Here is a 22,013-nt window from a genome sequence, read left to right on the forward strand (position 1 = left end):
TGACGCTGTAGGACGTCAACCAAAATGCTCGTTCTTTGTTTTTTCACTTGATGTGTGCTGGAGCCTGTTCACACAAACAGTAGCTGATATGGAAGATTTCTTCATAACCTTCTATTTGGCTGTAAACCTTAGAGTGGCTTTTACTGCAGAGGAAGAGCACAAATCCCCGCTGCCGCACAACGTTGAAACGTGGCTGTTGTCCTCAGGGGCAGTGGGCATGTCATGCTTTCTGAAGCTCTCACTGAGTGAGAAAGGATTCATTTTCACATGCTGCTCCTCAGCAGAGCAGGTACATTGACACTGAGATGTTGTATGTATGTAAGTATGTTTATATGTGTGTATATATGTTGTGTTTTTTTTTTTTTGGTCTGCTCTACACTAGGGGGATGCAGTGGTGCAGTAAGTTTGGCCTCTGCCTAGTCCCTGGTGGGTCTTGGGTTCAAGTCCTGCTTGGGGTGCCTTGTGATGGACTGGCGTCCTGTTGTGGGTGTGTCCCCTCTCCCTCCAGCATTGCATCCTGTGTTGCTGGGTTAGGCTCTGGTTCACTGCAACCCCCCTGGGGACAAGTGGTTTCAGTCAAGCTGTGTGTGTGTGTGTGTGTGTGTGTGTGTGTGTGTGTACGTGTACTCTACACTATGAGCCATTGGGAACTGAAGCCAAATTCCATGTATGTGTGTGCATACTTGGCTAAATAAATTTAATTCTGATTCTGACATCACAGCTGTCCTGTGGAGTAACTTCTCTATGAATCTGAGATATGTATGGTGTTTGTTGTACATTGCTTTCAGTGCTCTTTTCCTGTTCAAAGACCTCTTGAGATGTCATGTTAGTTTAACAGTAATTTGTTTTCTTTTGGCTCGCTTTAGGATACTGAAATGTTGAGACGTTCCTGTCGTCTTCTCTCCATGCACTACATTTTCAGTTTCTCCATGCCGCTGAACTTGAAGAACTCACTGTATGCTCTTTTATCTGCTAACTTACAATGCAGATACAATCACTTCTAGAGAGAGCAATGCAGTTTGCGAGCTGTGCACACAAAGGAAACAAAGTGGAACTGGGAAGGGGCCTCCACAGACACCCTCATCCAGTGTTCCCTCTAGTCTAGCCTGTAAGGGCCAAAGCCCCGAGTAACAAAGAGGGGTTTTCAGGAGTTTCTGCTCCTCCGGGGCTCTTTGATTTGTGTTTTCTGGCAGCCAGATATATGTGCACTTGATTGAGCAGAGGGGCTGAGATACCGGAGCAGGGAGCTGAGGGGGAAAGGACCTCTACTGACGTGACCTTTCAGATGGCCAGGTGAGGTGGGAGCCACACAAGAAGGGTCTTTCATGAAGGTCCATGAATGCAGAGGAGGAGAGGCTACTTGACTGGACTCGGTCTGCTTCCCACCACACTCCTCTGCTAGGCTGTTCCCACATCTCCCTCTCCTGCCTACCCTACTCCCCCCTTTCCCAGGGGTACTTTATCTGCACGGCTCCCATATTCCTTAATCCATGACACACAATGATTCTGATGTTTCAGTTTGGTTCAGTTGATACCCCTCAGCTTGGCTCGCCAATGCTGTAGGCATGAAGTTTGTTTCCTTCAACACAATTTTGTGAGTTACATAACACTAATCTCCATATTCTGGTTGGGATATTGGATTGAGAGAGGTCAGGGACAGGGAAGTCTCTGCTCAGCGTAGGGAACTAAGGAGCAACCCTTAAAGGGTGCTTCTTAATGTTGAAAAGTTCCAAAACAGAGAAAATTGGGAAGATTTTTTTCACAGGGCCAACCCTTAGGTGCATTCCTTCTGACCAGCCTGTTCTTTCTCAGATTGGAACTCCCAGCAGGCTGATGTACCATGTCACAGAACACGTCATCACATAAACATGGCAGTGCCTTCACTTTTTTCCGCTGTCTGGCACAGTCCCTACTGTTCAAGGCAATAGAGTATTTTAGGCATGGAATGCAATTGCAAGTAAAAGTCAGCATGGGCCAAGAACACTGTGGGTGTGTCCAGGTACCCTCTTTCTGAATTCTTGCTGTTCTGGAGGCAAAAGCAGGACCCACCCAGTTCTAGCAAGGTGTACCTAAAAAGTGGCTGGTGAGTGAATGTCGAAAAGACCAAGTTTTCTATTTTAGTTGCTGTGGTGGATTTGTTCTTGGGTATACGGTAAGTGCTTTGAGTGTGTGTGCATGCGTACAGTGTACCTACGTGTGTTTGCAGTGTGTGTTCACAATATACCTGTGTGTTTGTGCCTGCAATATGCAATGAGTGGGGCTCTACGTGGTTCTCAACCTACACCAGCATGTTCGTGTTCATCCTCTTAGGAGAAGACGGGGTCACTATTCATGGTCCCTACTAGAGAAAATGACACATGACATCAGAGGAGCCCTTCGTCCTCCTGAACAGCACATGGCAAACGAACACTTAATGGCTCCTAGGGGCTGAGGACTTGTGCATTGCTCTTGCAATGACTCTGAAGAATATGTGTAAAGGAGGAGTGTGTGCTGAGTGAGCTGTGGGTGCTCGCAACTGCAGTTCATTTGATTAGTTCTTATTCACATGAAAATTTTCCTCCTTATCTTCCATCAAGTAATGTACAGTATGTGCAAGACTCCAGGGTAATGGGGGATGGAAAGAGATCCCAAAATAATGCGGTATCTGCATATAGTAAAGCAGGAATTCTACTTATGACAACATGGTGTATGGCCAGGAAACCTTTGGTCAACACTGTGTGTGTGTCTGCAGGATGCCGGCCTACTGTAACTGGTATTGAAGGGCCATAAGAGCAAGTGTGTTTGTGTGCTTGTCTGCCTGTAGGATGCTGGTCTACTGTAACTAGTACTGAAGGGCCATGAGTGTGTGTGTGTGTGTGTGTGTGTGTGGATTCCATTCTTCTCCTTGTTCGTTTTACGCTTTCCTCATGCATACATGCTGTCTTTCGTTTGAATACCAAAGAGGGTCTCTGTGAAGTCGCCCAGCAGATTTGCATTCTGCGGATGCAGACGGAGGAAAAAGATGTTTTGTTTGTCTCTGAATGATGGGGGAGGGTGTTTGCTGCACGCAGGACCATTTCTGCTCTTGTTTTCTTGAAGAGAGGCAGATCTGCGTCTTGTGACAAACATGGAATTAGTCTAGAATTTACATCCTTCTCTTCTTTTTTGCCAAAGTTGAATGTACTGGGCGTAAAAGTTGGGAATCCGTTTCCATACTCATTATTTTCTCTTAAGCCTCTCAATTGTTAACTGCCCTCAGATGTTTCTCAAATTACAAATAGATGCTTTATTGTGGTCTTGAAACCTGAAAGGAATGAACATTGAGTGTTTGGAAATTAATACATTTCAGTTATGCAACTTTTATCTTTCAGATGCAATTAAAATGAAAAAACCAAAAGGTAAATGTTATGTTTGGCTTCCATGATGTCCAGCACTTTTTTTGGGCCCTGGATGAGTCCTTAACAGTGGTTGTCATTTTGTCCATCTCTCTGCTGTCAAAGCTAACAAGGAGACCAAGTGGCATACATGGACACATGCTGCTATGCCATGTTGGTGGAATGCCAGGTGTTGGTGCCACCAGGTGTCTTCCATGTGGATGGGTTAATGATCATCTCCAGTGAGCTCTGGGTACCAGTGAGCTCTGGGTACCACTGAGCTCCTCCTTGAGTAGAAACCTCTAGTGTCACATCATTAGAACTCCTTCATGAAGTTCTTAAACATGCAAAGAAATGACAGCAGTAAATAGCAAAATAACAGTAATAATAACTTGAAGGCATGACTCTCATGTCAAGGTGTCACTTGCTACAGCAGTGATACCCAGCTCTTCCTCTCATTTCCACCTGGAGCAACAGACATTTCTTCACTCATCGCTGCCTGCCTATCGGACATATCTGTCTGGATGTCTGATCACCACTTATAACTCAACCTCTCCAAAACAGAGATCTGTCACCTTCCATCTGGCCCATCTTCCTGTTGTGAACACTATCATTTACATACATTACATTTATTCATTTCGCAGACAGTTTTCTCCAAAGCGATGTACATCTCGTAGAAAATATAATGTGTGCATTACATTAGCAGAAAGAGAGATGCAGATGCGTTATTCTTAAGTGCAGTGAGTTTATTTCCACCATATGAACCAATGTTCATCACATGAGTAGCTGTATAAAACTATCTGAATATTCACTATTCCTTCCTAGTATTTTTTTTAATATATATAAACATATACGTGACATTACATGAGTAGTAGCGTGAAGGTTTTTCCATTGTTTAAGAGGCATGATCTCAAAGTTATAGTGCATGAACATTTACACGTTACATGAACTCAGTAGATCATCAATGAAGTGAGTCTGGATGAGGTGAGGTTTAAGACCCTTTTTAAATGTGGATAGAGATTCAGCAGTAAGTGAATCCTTCAAGTGCACGTTGACCGCCAGGCATTGCGAATAATGAAATGGGTAAAAAATATGTGAAAAAAGCACTACACTAACGAGAGGAGATGCATTCATGGCTCAAAACATGCAAGAACTGGGAAGATGCAGCTTCTTACCTTGTCTGACTATGCTGACTTGCGTTCAAGGTATTTCAGATGTTTTGCGTAAGTGCTATCCGTAAATGTGTGTGCCGGAAATTTTTTATGTGAATCCAGATTTATGCAAGTCGAATTTACGTAATGTCATGTGGAACTGAGGAATTCGGAATGGTTGGACCCAAGTGCAGGATCGTCTGTTACTGAGGGATCAGGTGAATTCTCGTTGTCGGGGACAGGCGAAGGGTCAGTCGATCGGCGGACGGAGTGGGAGCGAGGATCCAAGGACGTGGTCAGGGGACGAAGCAAAGGGTCGAAAACCGGAGAACGGACACAGGAGACAAGGGATGGAGGAGAGCAGGACATGGTGCAATAGGACGGTTGTCTCAGACAAGATTCCGCAAAGGTATGGGAGCTGAGGAGGGTCTGTTAAAGGGTGTGTGGTGAGTCAGGTGCTTGGTGATCATCAGGTGCTGTCAATTGAGGTGCGGGTGTGGTCGTGACAGTACTCCCCCCCCCCCCCCCCCCCCCCCCCAACGAGTGGCTCCAGCCGCCCTGCGACGTCTCGAAGGAGGGCGGCCCCCTGGGACGATGCGCCGGCTTATCCAAATGATCCCGGTGGAAATCGGTAAGGAGCGATGGGTCGAGGATGTCACAAACCAGCACCCAGCTACATTCCTCCAGTCCATAACCCTCCCAGTCCACCAGGTAGTACAGCCCTCTGCGTCAGCGCTGGGAATCCAGGAGGGCATGAATGGTGTAGACATCATCCCTATCTACATCCAGCGGAGGGGGTGTCAGGTCACCCTGGTTGGCTTGGAGCATAGAAGTACTGTAGGGCTTGAGAAGGGAGACATGAAACGTGGGGTTGATGCGCAAGTGCGGTGGCAACTGCAACCGGTAAGTGACTGGGGTGATTTTCTGGAGGATTCTATATGGGCCTATCAACTGGGGGCTGAGCTTCTTGGAGGGCAGTTTCAAGCGAGTGTCTCTAGTGGATAGCCATACCCGTTGCCCAGGCTGAAAGAACAAGGTGCGGCGGTGTCGGTCCGCATCAGCTTTATACCGGTGGACGCTTTGTTGGAGGTGGTCTCTCACCACTCGCCAGGCTGTCTTGCTTTGCAGGTACCAGGAATCCATAGCAGGAACCTCTGAGGCAGCAGGGTGCCAGAGGAACAAGGGAGGCTGGTAACCAAGGATGCACTAGAAAGGGGACAGGCCTGTGGAGGAGTGAGACAGGGATTTATGGGTGTATTCGGCCCAGGGCAGGAAACACGACCACTGGTCTTGGTCCTTCCCACAGTAGCTCCTCAGGAAGCGGCCAAGGTCTTGGTTCAGCTGCTCCACTTGTCCGTAGGCCTGAGGATGGTACCCTAACGTGAGGCTCACACCCTCCAGACCCTGGACACGAACTGAGGACCCCGGTCGGAGACAATGTCCTCGGGTAACCTGAAGATCCGGAAGACATTCTGAAACAGAAGCTCAGCCGTGGCCAGGGCAGTGGGGAGTTGGGGCAAAGGAAGCAGACGACTTGACTTAGAGAACCTGTCCAGCACTACCAAGATTACTGTATGGCCTTAAGAGGGCGGTAGGTCCGTCAGAAAATCCACCTCTACATGAGACCACGGCCTGGCTAGAACCAGAAGGGGCTCCAACAACCCTCCAGATTTCTGGTTTGGGGTCCTAGACTGGGTACATACATCGCACGCCTCTACAAATTCCTGTACATCCTCCCGTAGAGAGGGCCACCAGTACTTCTTCTTGAGCAGAGTCAGGGTCCGTCAAGCCCCTGGATGGCCCGTGGCTGGGGTGTCGTGTGCCCAACGGAGTAGCTGGGACCGTATCCTGGGAGGAACGTACTCTTTACCTTCGGGGGTGTCGGCCGGGCTGGGTTCCTCCGTCTGGGCCTGCTGGAGGTTCTGCGTGAACTGCCAATGAACGGGGCCCACGAAGCAGGTGCTGGGCAGGATGGGCTCGGGTGCGTCTGGAGTCAGGTCCTTGTCGTACAGCCTAGACAGGGTGTCCGCCTTGGTGTTCTTGGAACTGGGACGGTAAGAGACGGTGAACCTGAATCTGGTAAAGAAAAGAGCCCAACGGGCTTGTCGCGGATTGAGTCTACAGGAGGCCTTAAGGTTCTCAAGGTTCCTGTGATCCGTCAGTACTAAGAACGGGTGAGCAGCCCCCTCCAACCAGTGCCTCCACTCCTCTAGCGCCAGTTAAATTGCTAACAGTTCCCTGTTACCAATGTCATAGTTTCGCTCAGCGGGTGACAATTTCCAGAAGATGTATGCACATGGAAAGAGTTTGGTTGGTGTTCCCTGTCTCTGTGACAACACTGCCCCGACCCCTATGGTCAAGGCATCTACCTCCACTACAAACGGCAGTGACGGGTCAGGATGCTTGAGTATCGGAGGGGTCACGAACCGCCACTTGAGATCCTGGAAGGCCTCACAGGCTTCCTTGGACCAGGAGAGCTGGGACTGTTTGCCCTTGAGCAACAAGGTGAGGGGTGCCAGGAGGCTGCTGAATCCATGAATGAAAGGCGGTAAAATTTCACAAACCCCAGAAAGCGTTGTAGGGCCTTCACAGTGGCCGGATGGGGCCAATCCAGCACAGCCTGGGCCTTCGCCGGATCCATCTCCATCCTGTCAGGACCAAGGATGAAGCCCAGGAAAGAGACCCACTCCTGGTGAAATACGCATTTTTCCCCCTTGACAAAAAGGCCATTGGCTAGGAGGCAACTGAGCATTTGTCTGACATGCGTTACGTGTTCGGCCATCGAAGGTGAGAACACCAGGATATTGTCTAAGTATACTTGGATGCATTTGTTCACTAAATCACCCAACCAAAGCCTGGAAGACGGAGGGGGCGTTGGCTAACCCAAACGGTATGACTAAGTACTCATAGTGGTGGTACTAAACGCAGTTTTCCACTCATCCCCCTCTCTTATTCGGATGAGGTTATATGCACTGCGTAAGTCCAGATTGGTAAAAACCTGTGCGCCATGTACCTGTTCGAGCGCGGCGGTGATCAAAGGCGGGGGATGTGGATATAGAACACTGATCTCGTGAAGACCCCTGTAATCTATGCAAGGGCGGAGGCCACCCTCTTTCTTTTCCACAAGAGAGAACCCGGCGGATGCCGGTGATGTGGACGGCCTTTTAATTCCTAAGGACAGGGCCTCGGTCAAGTATGTCTCCATGGCCTTCTATTCGGACAGCAACAGTGGGTAAACGCAGCCCCGGGGGGGCGTATTTCCAGGCAGAAGGTCAATAGCGCAGTTCCATGGACGATGCGGTGGGAGGGCAGACGCTCGGGCTTTACTAAAGACCTCGGCGAGGTCTGTATAGTCCTCTGGCACCGTCAGAGGCTGTGTGGAGTCGGGGCTTTCTATCAATGTGGCTCCACAAGGCAAAGTAAGGCAAGAGGAGGCGCATTGCTTTCCCCACGATATCAGTTCCCGGAACTCCATGAAAACACTGGGTTGTGCGCGGCCAGCCCGGTGTACCCCAAAATCACCAGGATGTCAGGGGTCCTAATAATAAAAAAAGAGATGTTCTCCACATGACGCTCCCCTGTCTGGAGGCCTATCCCCACTGTTTTGGTATCCACCACCCTGGTCCCTAGTGGTTGCCCATCGAGCACTTTTACCGTGACCTCACGCGGTGCGTGGGAATGCCATGTGCCTCTGCAAAAACGGCATCCATGAAACTACTAGCCGCTCCAGAATTTACAAATGCGTGTGTGACCACCTGGCGCAACTCCCACGTTAGGACAATAGGAATGCTGAGTTGAGGGACTGACTGGAGGGGTCTACTCACCTTGGGATGGCTAGCTCGAGGCTCCCCTGTGATGGACCTCTCCGGGCAGACTGCTAAGGAATGTCCGACTCTTCCACAATAAAGGCAAAGATCCTCTCGGAGGCATCGTTGCCTTTCAATGCGAGTCAGATGTCCTCGTCTGACCCGTAAGGGTGTGGAGTTTTTTCTGGTGGTCAGTGGAGGTTGTGGCGAACGCTTGTGGAACTGATTATCCAGAGCTATCGCCAACTGTATGTACTGATCCAGCTCCTGTTCCTTGGCTTGTGAGGCAGCCAAAAGATTCACCCGTGGAACGTGGAACCTCTGGTGGCGAAACACGAAAATGGAGGGAGGTTCGCGTCTTTGTGGGCTTGGGTTTTGCTTCCGGGTTCAAGTTGCGTTGGAGCGTATCCAGTGCTTTTCGCAGATGTTCGGATGTTGCTGGGTCCATGTGTTTAAAGGCAGAATCTTTTGTCACGCAGAACTGAGGAATCTGGGACAGTTGGACCCAAGTGCAGGATCGTTCATCTGGTACTGAGGAGTCAGGCAAATTCTCGTTGTCGGGGACAGGCGAAGGGTCGGTTGATCGGCGGACAGAGTGGGAGTGAGGATCCAAGGACATGGTCAGCGGACGAAGCGAAGGGTCAAAAACCGGAAAACGGAGACAGGAGACAAGGGATGGAGGAGAGCAGGACATGGTGCAATAGGATGGTTGTCTCAGACAAGATTCCGCAAAGGTATGGGAGCTGAGGAGGGTCTTTTAAAGGGTGTGTGGTGAGTCAGGTGCTTGGTGATCGTCAGGTGCTATCAGCTGAGGTGCAGGCGTAGTCATGACACGTATGTAGACAGTGTCTGTATTTTCTATGAGATTTCTGTCGCTTTGGAGAAAAGAGTCTGCTAAATGAATAAATGTAAGATGGGTGGTGTGTTCAGTGACGGGTTCAACTGGTGCCAGTCGGAGGAGCCACTCCTTTGAGCTCTGTGGGACTGCGCTTCTCCAGCCCATAGGCAGCGCCGCTGAGGCTAGCAAGCTACCTGAACCTGTTCCTAGGCTGGCCTGTTCTCCTCGACTGGTGACTCCCCATAAAGTTGCCCAGAGGGCCTCTTCAGCTAAGATTCCTTGTGTTGGGCCACCAAGGGCTTCAAGTTGCTTTGTTTGTTTACAGTGAAACGCATAGAGTACAGAGCACTCTACAGCAGATAGGTGTAATATCGTAGTGTTGAACCACACTCGTTAAGTGTCTTCACCTGTATCCCTCTTTGTCTTCGGGAAAATCAGCGTAATAATTTACTGGCTCAGGGTTGACAGATGGCCCATTTATGCAGTCAGTGTAGTGTGAAATCCCTTTCAAAACTACACCACTGGCCCAGGGTGCGAGTCGCCATTCTCAGCTGGAGCTGGAGCTGGAGCTGGAACTGGAGCTGGAGCTGGAATGCTCTCTTCGCTCTCTCCAGGACTGTGGTTCTTTACAGGAAGTGTTCCACCTCTCAGCCCCTGTCCTCTGTCCATTCCACTCCACTTACAGTGCCTTACCCCAAGGTCATTGCTGCTTCAGCACCGTCTTTCTGACCAGTTTTTAGCCGTCAGCAAAATGGGTTACTGTGTCCAAAGGGACAATAAACTCATTGACTGAACAGGAGCCAACAAAGCGAGAAGAGCTCAATACACTCTGAGAAGTAGAGGAAAAGTGAAGAACACAGGCAGTTCAGTGAACTCAAATAGGAAGGAGCCCATCTGCTGGTGGAGGTGTGGTCACTTGGTCTTTGTCGCCGTGACATTTCCCAGTGGCTCTGTCCTTCTCACTGCAGCAAGAGTGAACAAATCCGATGTCCTCTTTTAAAGCTCATGCCTCTTAGGTCACCATTTAGGAAGAACGCCTTCTGCTATGTTTCATGCTTCAAAGCAAACGATAATTAGAATTGCCCTTCTCTTCCTTCTCTCCTGTTATCCCCCCCCCCCCCCCTCCCCCAGAGCCATGTTGGATGACATGTAATCTGTCAGTCTCTGAGGGCCACTCTGGGTCTGTGGCTCTTGAGCTGATGTTGCTGTGTGAGGAGGGCAGAGGTGTGTGTCCTCGTCATCCTGGAAAAGGGACCAGTTGTCAGAGACACAGATGTTGCTCTGCAAATACTGCACCTGGAGCGCTCGCTTGTCCAGCTCTCATTGGAGTTCCTCCGTGTTCCTGTGCTGTGGAATCTCTGGATGCTCTTCACCTCAAGACCATTGAATTTTAAACAAAAAAGCTGAAGCTGAGAAACATTAATCACCAGATATGTGAGATCTGTCTGGGAGAGTGACAAATACTGTAATCACACCGTAACTAAATTGTAATAGACTCTTAAAACCACGTTACTAAATTGTGGTAAGAGAAAGAGGCCCAACTTGGGACAGTTATTCAATTCGCTTCTGTTCAATTCAATTTACCTTCTCACGCAGTGACACAGAGCACTTTAACATAGGCATAAGGCAAATAAAAAAACAAATACATCAGAACAAAGAAACAAAGAAGACAGTTGACTACAGAGTATCGTAATACAATGCATTTTATAGAGCAGTAAGTATGCGTATTGACCATGGAAGAAAGGAACAAAAACTCCCTACCGAAAATCGAGGGAGAAAAAACCTCTTGGGGGTCCAAGTGCCAGTGGCTGCTCACCCCTCCTGGGCATTTTAGATTAAACAGGACTTCTAAGTCAGATTACAGGTAACAGGGGCATTGTTGCTGTATGGTACCTTTTTTTCCCAGTTCAGGAAGGTACGTCTCGTCTATCACGGCAGTTGGTCATCATATTCAGTTGGCATGGGATGCTTCTCTACCCGCTGTTCAGCCTCCTCAGGTCTTATGTAGGGAGACAATGCTCAACAAGAAGAAATTGTTAGTAACCTATAACTTAAACAAAAACATTTTATATGCTTTGGTACAGAGGTGGGGAAAACAGAAACACAGCCAAGTGGAATTAAATTTCGAGGTGAAATGCCCAAGTGAACATGTAAGTCTTTAGTCTGGATTTGAAGACAGAAACAGACGGAGCATTTCTGATAGTAACTGGTAGACTGTTAGCTAGTATCTATAGCTAAAGGCTCCTACTGAGGTCTTATTGATCACAGGTACTTTAAGGTAACCTGCATCCAATGAACGAAGATATCGTCCTGGGATATAAGAATCAATAATCTCACAAAGGTACGCCAAAGCAATGCCATGCACTGCCTTATATGTCAAAAGCAGGATTTTGTAATCAACTCTAAACGTAACCAAGAGTCAATGCAGCGATTTCAGTACCGGTGTTATATGGTTCTACTCCCTAGGTCTAGTGACAATTCTCCCAGCAGCATTTTGTACCAACTTTAGCCTGAATACAGTCTGGTATGGACAACCTGATAGTAAAGCATTGCAGTAGTCCAGCCTGCTTGAAACGAAAGCACAAACCAGTTTCTCAGCATCCTGCCTACATAGGAATTGCCTTAATTTGGCTATGTTTCTCAACTGAAGGAAGCATGACTTAGTCAAAGCATTTACACGAGATACAAATGAGCTTTCCATCCAGCAAGACACCCAAATCCTTGACACAATCTATACGCTTGAAGCTTATACCATTTGTGGTAAAGATTGGCATGATTGTGTCAAGTAATTTGCCATCACCACTCATCAAAAGTACCTCTGTTTTATTGTCATCTAGAGAGAAAAAAAAATTTGGTAAAACAATTAGCTAAGGCACCACATGTGATGGATCATCAGGCTTAAATGAAACATATAGCTGTGTGTCATTGGCATATGAATGGAAACTCGCATTCTGTTAATAATTCACGTTGTGTTATTCTGTTACTCTTGTCAACTTAATAAATCATGACTGCCTTTAAGTGGCTTTAGCTTTGTTGTACTGCTGCCCTGTGGGGAATTTCCATTTTTCTGTAGAAATTTCAGGTCCAGAAAATAAATATTTTTAAATTTTATGCTATCCAGCATGGCAAAAAGGAAAGAAAGGGAAAGTTATTTTAATCACAGGGAATACCGGGGGGGTTGGACTGCACAACAACATAACATTAGCCTGATAAACTGGACTTCCTTTCCGTACATCGAGTTCATACCTTGGAAAGGATTTTTGTGTCCTTTTGTGCCATATCGCTGTGTAGCGCTTTCTCCACACACTGCTTTGCAAAGTGTCACCTGCTGCAGTAATGTGACCTTGGGATGGAAGCTGATGATCCCCTGGTCACGTCTGATGTTCCCTTCTCTGTGAGATCATTTTCTTGGTTTTCTGTTAAGGGAGCAGTTGTCTCCATTTAATAGGGTTAAAAAGAAAAGCAGTTTGGCTTTAGAAGAAACTCTTGCATCGTTCAGGGAATCCGTCCATTCAGTCACCCCAGGGACTCTGTCCACCTCATTGTTCTTTCACACAAGCATGTCCCTCCTATCAAGTATAGCAGATTGTGGTTGCTTCCACTTTGACACCTTTCACATGGCTCCTGGTGCTTCATGGTGTTGTGTGCAGATGAGGCTTGCTTCCCTTGCCTTGATTCTGCGGTGCTCATGGTGTTCTGGGCATGCTGTACCACACTGTACTAATTGCTGCCATGCTCCACTGCCTCTACAGAAGGCCTGCTACGTTGAAGCGCCGTCTTTACAGCCTTCTCCATGTGTCTGCTGTGCTTCGGCTCCACCTTTACAGCCTCCCACATGCCTACTGGGCTTTGACTCTGACCCGTACCGTTCTCACTGTTGCTTTAGACATTGTTCTCGGACCCCAGTCTCTGCTCCTGTGTTCTGCTTTTCCCCCCAAAGGCCCTTCAGGGGGTCTGTAGCCCCACCATCTAGCTATGGTGTCAGCGTTTAAGGTTGCGCCAGCAGACAATCATTCTTGAATCCGTCTGCTGTGGGCTGTAGGTCAGCAGTTAGCGAGGAAAAGTGAAAGTAATGGGACGAGACCCCAGTGCAGCTCGGCGCCAATGCCTCCAGGGCAAGGCAGCCACTAGCCAGCTCCGCCGTGAAACATCAAGAAGCTGCTGGTGTGATTTGTGTGTGTCTGTGCCAAGAGAACAAGAAAGTCGCAGAAAGAGGAAGGAATCAACGCATTAAAACACATTTCAATAAAGGTGGGGAGGGGTGTCAGTATCAATTCTCTTTTTTAGTGTTACTTCTGCAGTCAGTCTGCAGTCATTTATGTGCAGATGTGTGTTTGTTTTAAACGGTATAGTTCCTAAAATGCGCTTATATAAATAGATACAAGGTAGACAAAGTAATGGAAACACACACACTGTCTGAAACTGCTTGTCCCAAGTGTTGTCGCGGCGAGCCAGAGCCTAACACGGCAACACAGAGCGCAAGGCTGGAGGGAGAGGGGACACACGCAGGAAAGGGTGTCAGTCTGCTGCAAGGCATCCCAAGCAGGACTCGAGCCCCAGACCCACCAGAGAGCAGGATCTGGCCGAGTCCACTGTGCCACCGCATCACCCATGTTGGAAACACCATGTGAAAAATTAGTTTCAAGAATAAGAAGACTGTTAGTAAAATTCTAATAAACTGTTAGTAAATGAGGAGGGGCGCGGTGGCGCAGTGGGTTGGACCAGGTCCTGCTCTCCAGTGGGTCAGGGGTTCGAGTCCCGCTTGGGGTGCCTTGCGACGGACTGGCGTCCCGTCCTGGGTGTGTCCCCTCCCCCTCCGGCCTTACGCCCTGTGTTGCCGGGTAGGCTCCGGTTCCCCGTGACCCCGTATGGGACAAGCGGTTCTGAAAATGTGTGTGTGTGTGTGTGTTAGTAAATGATGACTTAAAGAGATTAGAGACGTTAATACAGAAGGAAAAAGTACAGCCAACTGGAATTACAGTGCTTATTGTTATGCCAGTGTGAACATTTCAGTCTTTAGTATGGATTTGAAGACTGAAACAGATGGGGCATTCCTGACAGTAACTGGTAGACTGTTCCACAGTTTAGGTGCTCTATAGCTAAAGGCGCCCCCTCCTACTGAGGTCTTATTAATCACAGGTACTTTACACTAACCCGCATCCAATGAACAAAGGCACTGTCTTGGAATATAAGAATCAATAATCTCGAAAAGGTAAGGCCGGAGAAATGCCATGTACTGCCTTATAGGTCAAAAGAAGAATTTTAAAATCAACTCTAAATGTAACCGGGAACCAATGGAGTGATTTCAGTACTGGTGTTATATGGTTGTACTTCCTAGTTCTAGTAACAATTTTCGCAGCAGCATTTTGCACCAACTGTAGCCTGGATACAGTCTGGTATGTACAGCGAAATAAAGTATTACAATAGTCCAGCTTACTTGAGACAAAAGGATGAACCACTTTCTCAGCATCTTGTCTACACAGGAATTGCCTTAATTCAGCTATATTTCTCAAGTGAAGGAAGCATAGTCAGTGTAGCCACATGATACACAAATGACAGTTTTCCATCCAACAAAATATCCAAGTCCTTAACACAATTTGTACACTTGAAGCTTATACAATTGGTGATAAAGATTGTTGCGATTGTGTCAGGAGTTTCGGCATCACCACCCACCACAAGTATCTCTGTTTTACTAGCATTCAGAGATAAATTATTTATTAATATCAAATATATAAATTATAAATCTGCAATTTGATATTGGCAAAACAATTTGCTAAAGACACCACATGTGATGGGTCATTTGGCTTAAATGAAACATAGAGCTGTGTGTCATCAGCATATGAGTGGAAACTTAACGTTATGTTGGTTACCCAATGGTAACATACAGTATACAGTGAGAACAATAATGGACCCCACACAGAGCCCTGAGGCACACCATATTGAACCATAGACTAGAATGAAGGGGTGCAGTAATCAGATTTCAATACAAATTGTTTATGCTTATCTAAATATGAATGGAACCACTTCAGGACAATGCCCCTTAGTCCAACCGGGTTTTCAAGTCTACTGAATAGGATACTGTGGTCCACAGTATCAAATACAGCATTTAAGTCCAGTTCAGTTAAGTCACAACTTCTGTATGTGACTTTTCAAAGCAACATAGTTCCAAAGAGGCCAAATAGCTGGAGCATGAGGTGCAGGTGCATCAGCCAGAGAAGCGGCCGAATCATTTAATGTTTCATGGGGTAGAGTCTCAAAAGTGAGGAGTGTGTGGCGAATGTGGACAAACCTTTCTGTGTCCAGCAGACACATTGGGACATCCAGATGGTGTGTCTCCATGGCTCCATTTGGAATGTGTGTCACGCATGACCCCGTTGATATGGCAGCCTCCTGCAGGATTGATGAACTTGGTCAGCTGCTGGATGGTGTTCTATCACTAGTCGGTGTTGTGGTGCAAGAGCCGCAGCCCTTCCTTGTCTTTTGGAATTATGGGTGCTCATAAGTCTCCCTCGTCCTCAGCTGCCTAGGACTGTGTGAGCGGAAACCCTGTTGTGACTGAAGAGAGAAGAAGGACGTAACCACGAGCCCCTCAGCCTCATCGCAGTCATGGGGGTGGCGTGGTTTGTACTGTTCCTGGGAGTCATGACCACGGCGCTGGAGGTGCCTCTGGACTGTGAGTACGAGCAAATGAGAGACAGTGAACTTCTACCACCATATTCTGTGTTTGTGCTATTTTTGGGCAACAGTCTCCCATATTAAATTTTACACTTTGACTGTATCTCATATGATGTTTTCACTGGAAAATGTTCTGTCTTTATACGTGGCTACCATGAAGTGGAATGTAATTATGTGCACAACTCAACGGTCGATATGTAGAAAGAAAAGGTGTTCTTCAAACACAAGAAGCTCTTCTGTACCTTCAAGGTCGGGAAGTTACGACTGGGTTCCCTGTACCACCTAGAGCGAAAGCTGCACTTCACAAGGACTAAACGTGGCAAACGGGCATCAAACCCATTTCACTCTTAACATCCGAATGGCTGCAGTCGACCCGCATGAACAGAATAAGGGTCCCAGTCCATCTCCTGGTTCAGGGCTGCGCTGGGCTCCAGTGATGGTATTGTTAAGCGAGAGCTTTGTTCTTCCTGTCCAATCGCACACTGTGTGGTCAAGGAGGGCCTCAGCAGGTAAAGCAATTTGAAGGTGTGTCGACTGGAGGGAAAAGTGGAAATGCTGTGGGTGCGCAAGGACTTCACAAGTTACATCCTCCAGATATTTGAGCCGAGCGTCCCTGCCGTGTCTCACATGCAACTGCTACAGGAAAGAAGCTCAAGGTCCATGACACTGAGGGCGAGTAAAAGACTAAAACAATTTGAGAAGCTTTTCATTCAACATTCCACGACATTCAAAGTGCTTGTAATTTGGGTTGTGTGGGACGTGGCTCCACTTCATAGCGTTCATCCTCTTGGGCCAAATGCTGCAGCATTTACCACTGTTGAGTGTCCTCTAACACGCTCATTAATAACTAGCTTTGAAAGTTTTATTTATTTTTTTATTTGTTTTACTTGTGCAGAAAAAGGGCGTTACTGTGGGTCACCAAACAGTTGACCGTTTTAATTTTTTTTACGCAAACTAAAGAGCTGCACAGGAAACATCGATGTGCATTTGTAGCCTCTTTCCGTGATTCTCACATCTGCCTTTCTCCACTTTGTCTCTCACTTTGTTTTGTCTGCCAATTCTTGTGGGATAAAAGCTAAAATTCGAGAAGAATGTAAGTCCTGTTGCACCTCCTTTGAGCTTGGACTGCGTGTGGACACAGCATGGAGTGAACTGTTGTTGGGTTTGCATGGCTCTTAGTTCTTCACTGCCTGCTCGTTTGCTTGTTTGTTCACTTGCTTTCGTTTTGTAAGTGACTCCGTTTTCGGTGTTGCGTCGGAAGCAGTCTGAGGAGTCTAGCGTGGTTAAAACACTGGGGGCCAATCGATGACCCCGTTGCATGCGACATCCGCTTGTTCTGTTTGAGCCCATGTGCTTGGTGTGCTGCCCTGCTGTGTCGTTCTTTCCATGCTCTGAAATACATGCAAATGTGTTTATGCCTACTGCTTCTCAAACCCAGTGCCGCAACCGCCAACCATAACCCAGCAGTCTCCCAAGAACTACATCGTCGACCCACGAGAAAACATTGTGATCCGCTGCGAGGCCAAGGGAAAACCTCAGCCCAGGTGGGTGTGTGTGGCACACACTCACACCCGAGCTCAGCCACGCCTTTCTGTGTCCGCACTCATTAAGGCCGGTGAAAAACGGCATACGCAGGTTTTCTTGGACCCGAAATGGGACGCACTTCGATGTCGAGAAGGACCCGAAGGTGACGATGAGGCCCGGTTCAGGGACCCTGCTCATCGACATCAGCGGCGAGAAGGCGGAGGCCTACGAGGGCGTCTACCAGTGCATGGCCACCAACGAGCACGGCACCGCGCTCTCCAACAACATGGTGATCCGCCAATCCAGTAAGGACTCACCGCCTACCGCTCACCTTTCCAGCCACGTTTCCTTCCACTCGCCTGTGTAACCGTGACGTTTCTCTCTCCTCTGCTCTCTACTCTCTTCAAAAATAAGACCTCTTATCGGTCCTCAGATTGCTCTACCTCGAAGGTACAAGTACTACGCGGAAGGACAGCATGGTACAAGTAGACAAGTAGAGCAGTCTCCTCAGATGCCCTCTTTTAGGAATGTGCGCACTTCACCTGCATTCCCACCTTGTTTAACTGTATTCGGTGTCTGTTTCCCCACATGTGGAGTCTCTCGGCTTCGTAGCTCTCCTTCACACCTCGCATGATGTGCTTGTAGGGTGAGTGATGCCCTTACACTTGTAAGCACTTCTGTGTGCCCCCCGCAGGATCCCCCTTGTGGTCAAAAGAGAGGAATGAACCGGTGCTCGTGCAGGAGGGAGCACCGCTTGTCTTGCAGTGCAGACCCCCCGCAGGGCTCCCTCCTCCCGTCATCTTTTGGATGGATAACAGTAAGTGAGCGGAACCCTGAGGAATGTTTGCATCTGGTTTTCCGCAACTTTCTCCCATATAGTTTGACCAAAGAGAGGCACGAAAGTAGTTGGACAAAACTGTAAATGGGTCTTGAAAAGAGCTTGTAACGAACAGTTAATTTTCCATGCCAATGTGGTGTCGGTCAGTGAGTGACTGTTATATTTGCATGCTTTAATTCACACCCAAGTAATGATGTACGTTTCTTTCTAACTTCCCATAATTTTTACATTGCTAGCATAATGGTGCAATTGCCTTTTGCAAAAGGTATGATTTCTGTCGACGATATTATAAGGTCTTACATAGCAGATCCCAGGCTTTTTGTCACGTTTCCAATTTTGTGCCGGTGCAGATTTCCAGAGGCTGCGTCAGGATGAGCGTGTCTCGCAGGCCCTCAACGGGGACCTGTATTTCTCCAACCTCAAGGTGCAGGACACGCGCAGCGACTACATCTGCTACGCAAGATTCCCCCACACTCAGACCATCCAGCAGAAGCAACCGATCACGGTCAAGGTGTTGAGCAGTAAGTGTGTTCCTGTGCTCGCACAAACGAACACACACACAGTGCTTGTGCCGCTTCGAAGAAGACAAATTTGTTCTAGTTTATGGTTTAGTGCACTGCTGTAAAGGCTTGAATGAGCTTTTTGTTCATACTTCTTGAACAGCTCCATGAAGCTGCCCCCCCCACAAACAGCACAAATGAAAAAAAAACATGATTCGTTAGTGGTACATTTGTACCGTTTTGTGCTGTGAAAATTAGAATTTGTGCCGTTGTTGTTTTTGAGATGTAACATTTATTCTTTCCAGGATGTGACGTCACTCACCCCCCCCCCCCCACAGTGGCGTAGACAGTCAAATTCATGCTATTTTGTTTGTGCTTCGTTAGTGCCGATTTGGGTCATTTAAGCCACTGTTGTATCTCTTTTACTTTTGGAGATAATGGAGGTTGTTTACGTGGCATGTGACATCACTCCAGCCCCCCTACAATGCCGCAGACACTCGATTTTGGGATCGTTCGTTAGTGCTACGTTTGTGCCAATTTGTGCCATTCAAGTCGTGGTTCTATCGCTTTTACTTTTTAAATATAAAAGATAATATTACACGTGACGTCACTCCGATCCATACAACTATCCTCCTATATACAGCACAAATAAAGGAACACACACACACACAAACATTTTCTGAACCGCTTGTCCCATATAGGGTCGCGGGGAACCGGAGCCTACCCGGCAACACAGGGCGTAAGGCCGCAGGGGGAGGGGACACACCCAGGACGGGATAAAGGAACACATTTTTCGTTAATGCTATATTTGTGCTGTTTAAACCATGGTTCTATCGCTTTTACTTTTTTAAAGTGATTATATGACATGTTGTTTCTGGTGACATTCATAATATGGATATTATGACTTCCGGTCTGCATAACACTACTGCCTTTTATCTTTCCCACTGCACTCACCGGTCCATGTCGCGGGCAAACACAATTGAAGAACTGGTGCAGTTCAATGAATAGTATTGCTTTACCCAAAAGTAGTGCTGAGTGTCTGTGCTGCTGTGGGGGGGGAGTGATGTCACATCCTGGAAAGACTAAATGTTAATATCTGAAAAACAACAACGCCACAAATTCTAATTTTTGCTACACAAAACAGCAAAAATGTAGCACTAACAAATTATGGTTTTTTTTTTTTTTTTTTTTTTTTTTTTACATACTTTTTTTAGGGGGTCAGCTTTATGCAGCTTTTTTGTTGCACGAGCAGCTCAACATCTACCGCATCCAGCATGGATAAAGTAGATCTGCTGTTCTTTCAATGCTTGCAACTTCTGAAAAAAAGGGTTTCACATGTTTCATATTTGTTTCTAAGTCATACTCTGTGTTTATTTCATTGGATTGTTCTGGTTTGTTTTTGAGACACACTGAAAATACCTTTTGTTCTTTTGCGTGCTTATCATTTTCTGTTGTGTTGCAGTGGATGCAATCAATGAGACAATGGCAGCTTTTTTGAATGACACTGATTTTTTTGGTGGTGAGTGCTAGCGCCCCCTAGCGAGACCCCCCAGTCTAACAGTGGTAGAACACACTTAACACCAATAATACTTTTTAACACCAAACCTTTTTCTGTTGACATTGAGCAATTTCAGTCACATTTTGTAACTGTTAAACCATTTATCTGATGTTTACTCCTGCTACTCTCAACTTTTCTTTAATGAGCTAATGTGTATTTACAGCTGGTTCCTGACTTAAGAACTTCAAAGCAACACACTTTTTGCAGATGTTTTTTGACAGCTATTTAGTGTTTATTTTTTAATAAAGGAGCTAATGCATCAGTCGAAATCAAAGGTATTCATTTAGCAGACACTCTTCTCAAAAGTGAATCACAACTGAGAGTAAACCACACACTTAACAGGTGAAGAGATATGGATGCAGACAATTTTTGTGGTGGTCAGTTAAGCAATACCATAGTATTTGCTGGCACACATTACTCCGGTAGCTGCATGTAGAACTGCAGAGGACGGGCTAACAAACTTTCTGAGTAACAAAGTAACTCTTTGTCCAAAATAAGTTCATAAGTAGGCAACCAGCTGTATTTCATACCCTTTCACTGAAAGGTTTCACTAAAAGTCTGTGTGTGGTATCAAATTCCCCCAGATCGTGTAATGAACTTGTGTGAAGTACAGGTGGTCCTTGGGTTACGACATTCAAGACTTATGGGCACTTATGCACGTTGCATTTACACTACAGTGGTACTACTATAGTGGTACGAGCACCGTCTTTGTTATGGTTTGAGTCGCAGTCACTGTTTGGATGTGTGGCAGCGATTGCCTTTTGTTGACAAAACATTTTGTTTATGATTGTTTTCAAGCTACTTTTTATTTCAAATAGCCAACAAGTGGAAAAAGCGGGATGATGAGGACACACACCTCTGCCCTCCTCACCCAGCAACATCAGCTCAAGAGCCACAGACCCAGAGTGGCCCTCAGAGACTGAGAGATCACATGTCATCTTACATGGCTCGGGGGGAGGGGGGAAGAGGGATAATAGGAGAGAAGGAAGAGAAGGGCAATTCCAATTATCGTTTGCTTTGAAGCATGAAGCATAGTAGAAGGCCTTCTTCATAAATGGTGACCTAAGAGACATGACCTTTAAAAGAGGACATCAGATTTGTTCACTCTTGCTGAAATGAGAAGGATGGAGCCACTGGGAAACGTCACGGTGACAAAGACCAAGTGACCACACCTCCACCAGCAGATGGGCTCCTTCCTATTTGAGTTCACTGAACTGCCTGTGTTCTTCACTTTTCCTCTACTTCTCACAGTGTGTTGAGCTTTTATTGCTTTGTTGGCTCCTGTTCAGTCAATGAGTTCATTGTCCCTTTGGACACAGTAACCCATTTTGCTGACGGCTAAAAACTGGTCAGAAAGACGGTGCTGAAGCAGCAATGACCTTGGGGTAAGGCACTGTAAGTGGAGTGGAATGGACAGAGGACAGGGGCTGAGAGGTGGAACACTTCCTGTAAAGAACCACAGTCCTGGAGAGAGCAAAGAGAGCATTCCAGCTCCAGCTTCAGTTCCAGCTCCAGCTCCAGCTGAGAGTGGTAGCTCACACCCTGGGCCAGTTGCATAGCTTTAAAAGGGAATCCACACTACACTGACTGCATAAATGGGCCATCTGTCAACCCTGAGCCGGTAAATTATTACGCTGATTTTCCCGAAGACAAAGAGGGATACAGGTGAAGACACTTAACGAGTATGGTTCAAAACTACGATTTTACACCTATCTGCTGTAGAGTGCTCTGTACACTACGCGTTTCACTGCAGACAATCAAAGTAACTTG

The 22,013-nt window shown here is 47.0% G+C and overlaps 2 protein-coding genes across 12 annotated transcripts in view; both read left to right on the top strand.

Moving 5' to 3' along the window:
- Nucleotides 1–22,013, top strand: part of ttll1 (tubulin tyrosine ligase-like family, member 1) — a 917,975-nt gene that overhangs the window by 807,847 nt on the left and 88,115 nt on the right. The window lies entirely within an intron of this gene.
- LOC108942270 (neuronal cell adhesion molecule-like) overlaps nucleotides 1–22,013 on the top strand; it is a 79,446-nt gene that overhangs the window by 32,937 nt on the left and 24,496 nt on the right. For 6 of the 11 annotated variants that reach the window (XM_018765462.2, XM_018765454.2, XM_018765458.2 and 3 more), the window contains exons 3-9: nucleotides 15,668–15,821; nucleotides 16,899–16,916; nucleotides 17,262–17,367; nucleotides 17,459–17,652; nucleotides 18,042–18,164; nucleotides 18,536–18,706; nucleotides 20,148–20,204. In XM_018765462.2, the coding sequence (XP_018620978.1) occupies nucleotides 15,755–15,821; nucleotides 16,899–16,916; nucleotides 17,262–17,367; nucleotides 17,459–17,652; nucleotides 18,042–18,164; nucleotides 18,536–18,706; nucleotides 20,148–20,204 (736 nt within the window). In that variant the 5' untranslated portion in view covers nucleotides 15,668–15,754. The remainder of the gene's footprint in view (nucleotides 1–15,667; nucleotides 15,822–16,898; nucleotides 16,917–17,261; nucleotides 17,368–17,458; nucleotides 17,653–18,041; nucleotides 18,165–18,535; nucleotides 18,707–20,147; nucleotides 20,205–22,013) is intronic. The other 5 variants (XM_018765455.2, XM_018765459.2, XM_018765465.2 and 2 more) reach the window with 3 other exon arrangements.

Source organism: Scleropages formosus, chromosome 5 (genome assembly GCF_900964775.1).
Source record: "Scleropages formosus chromosome 5, fSclFor1.1, whole genome shotgun sequence".
In the NCBI taxonomy this organism is placed as follows: domain Eukaryota; kingdom Metazoa; phylum Chordata; class Actinopteri; order Osteoglossiformes; family Osteoglossidae; genus Scleropages; species Scleropages formosus.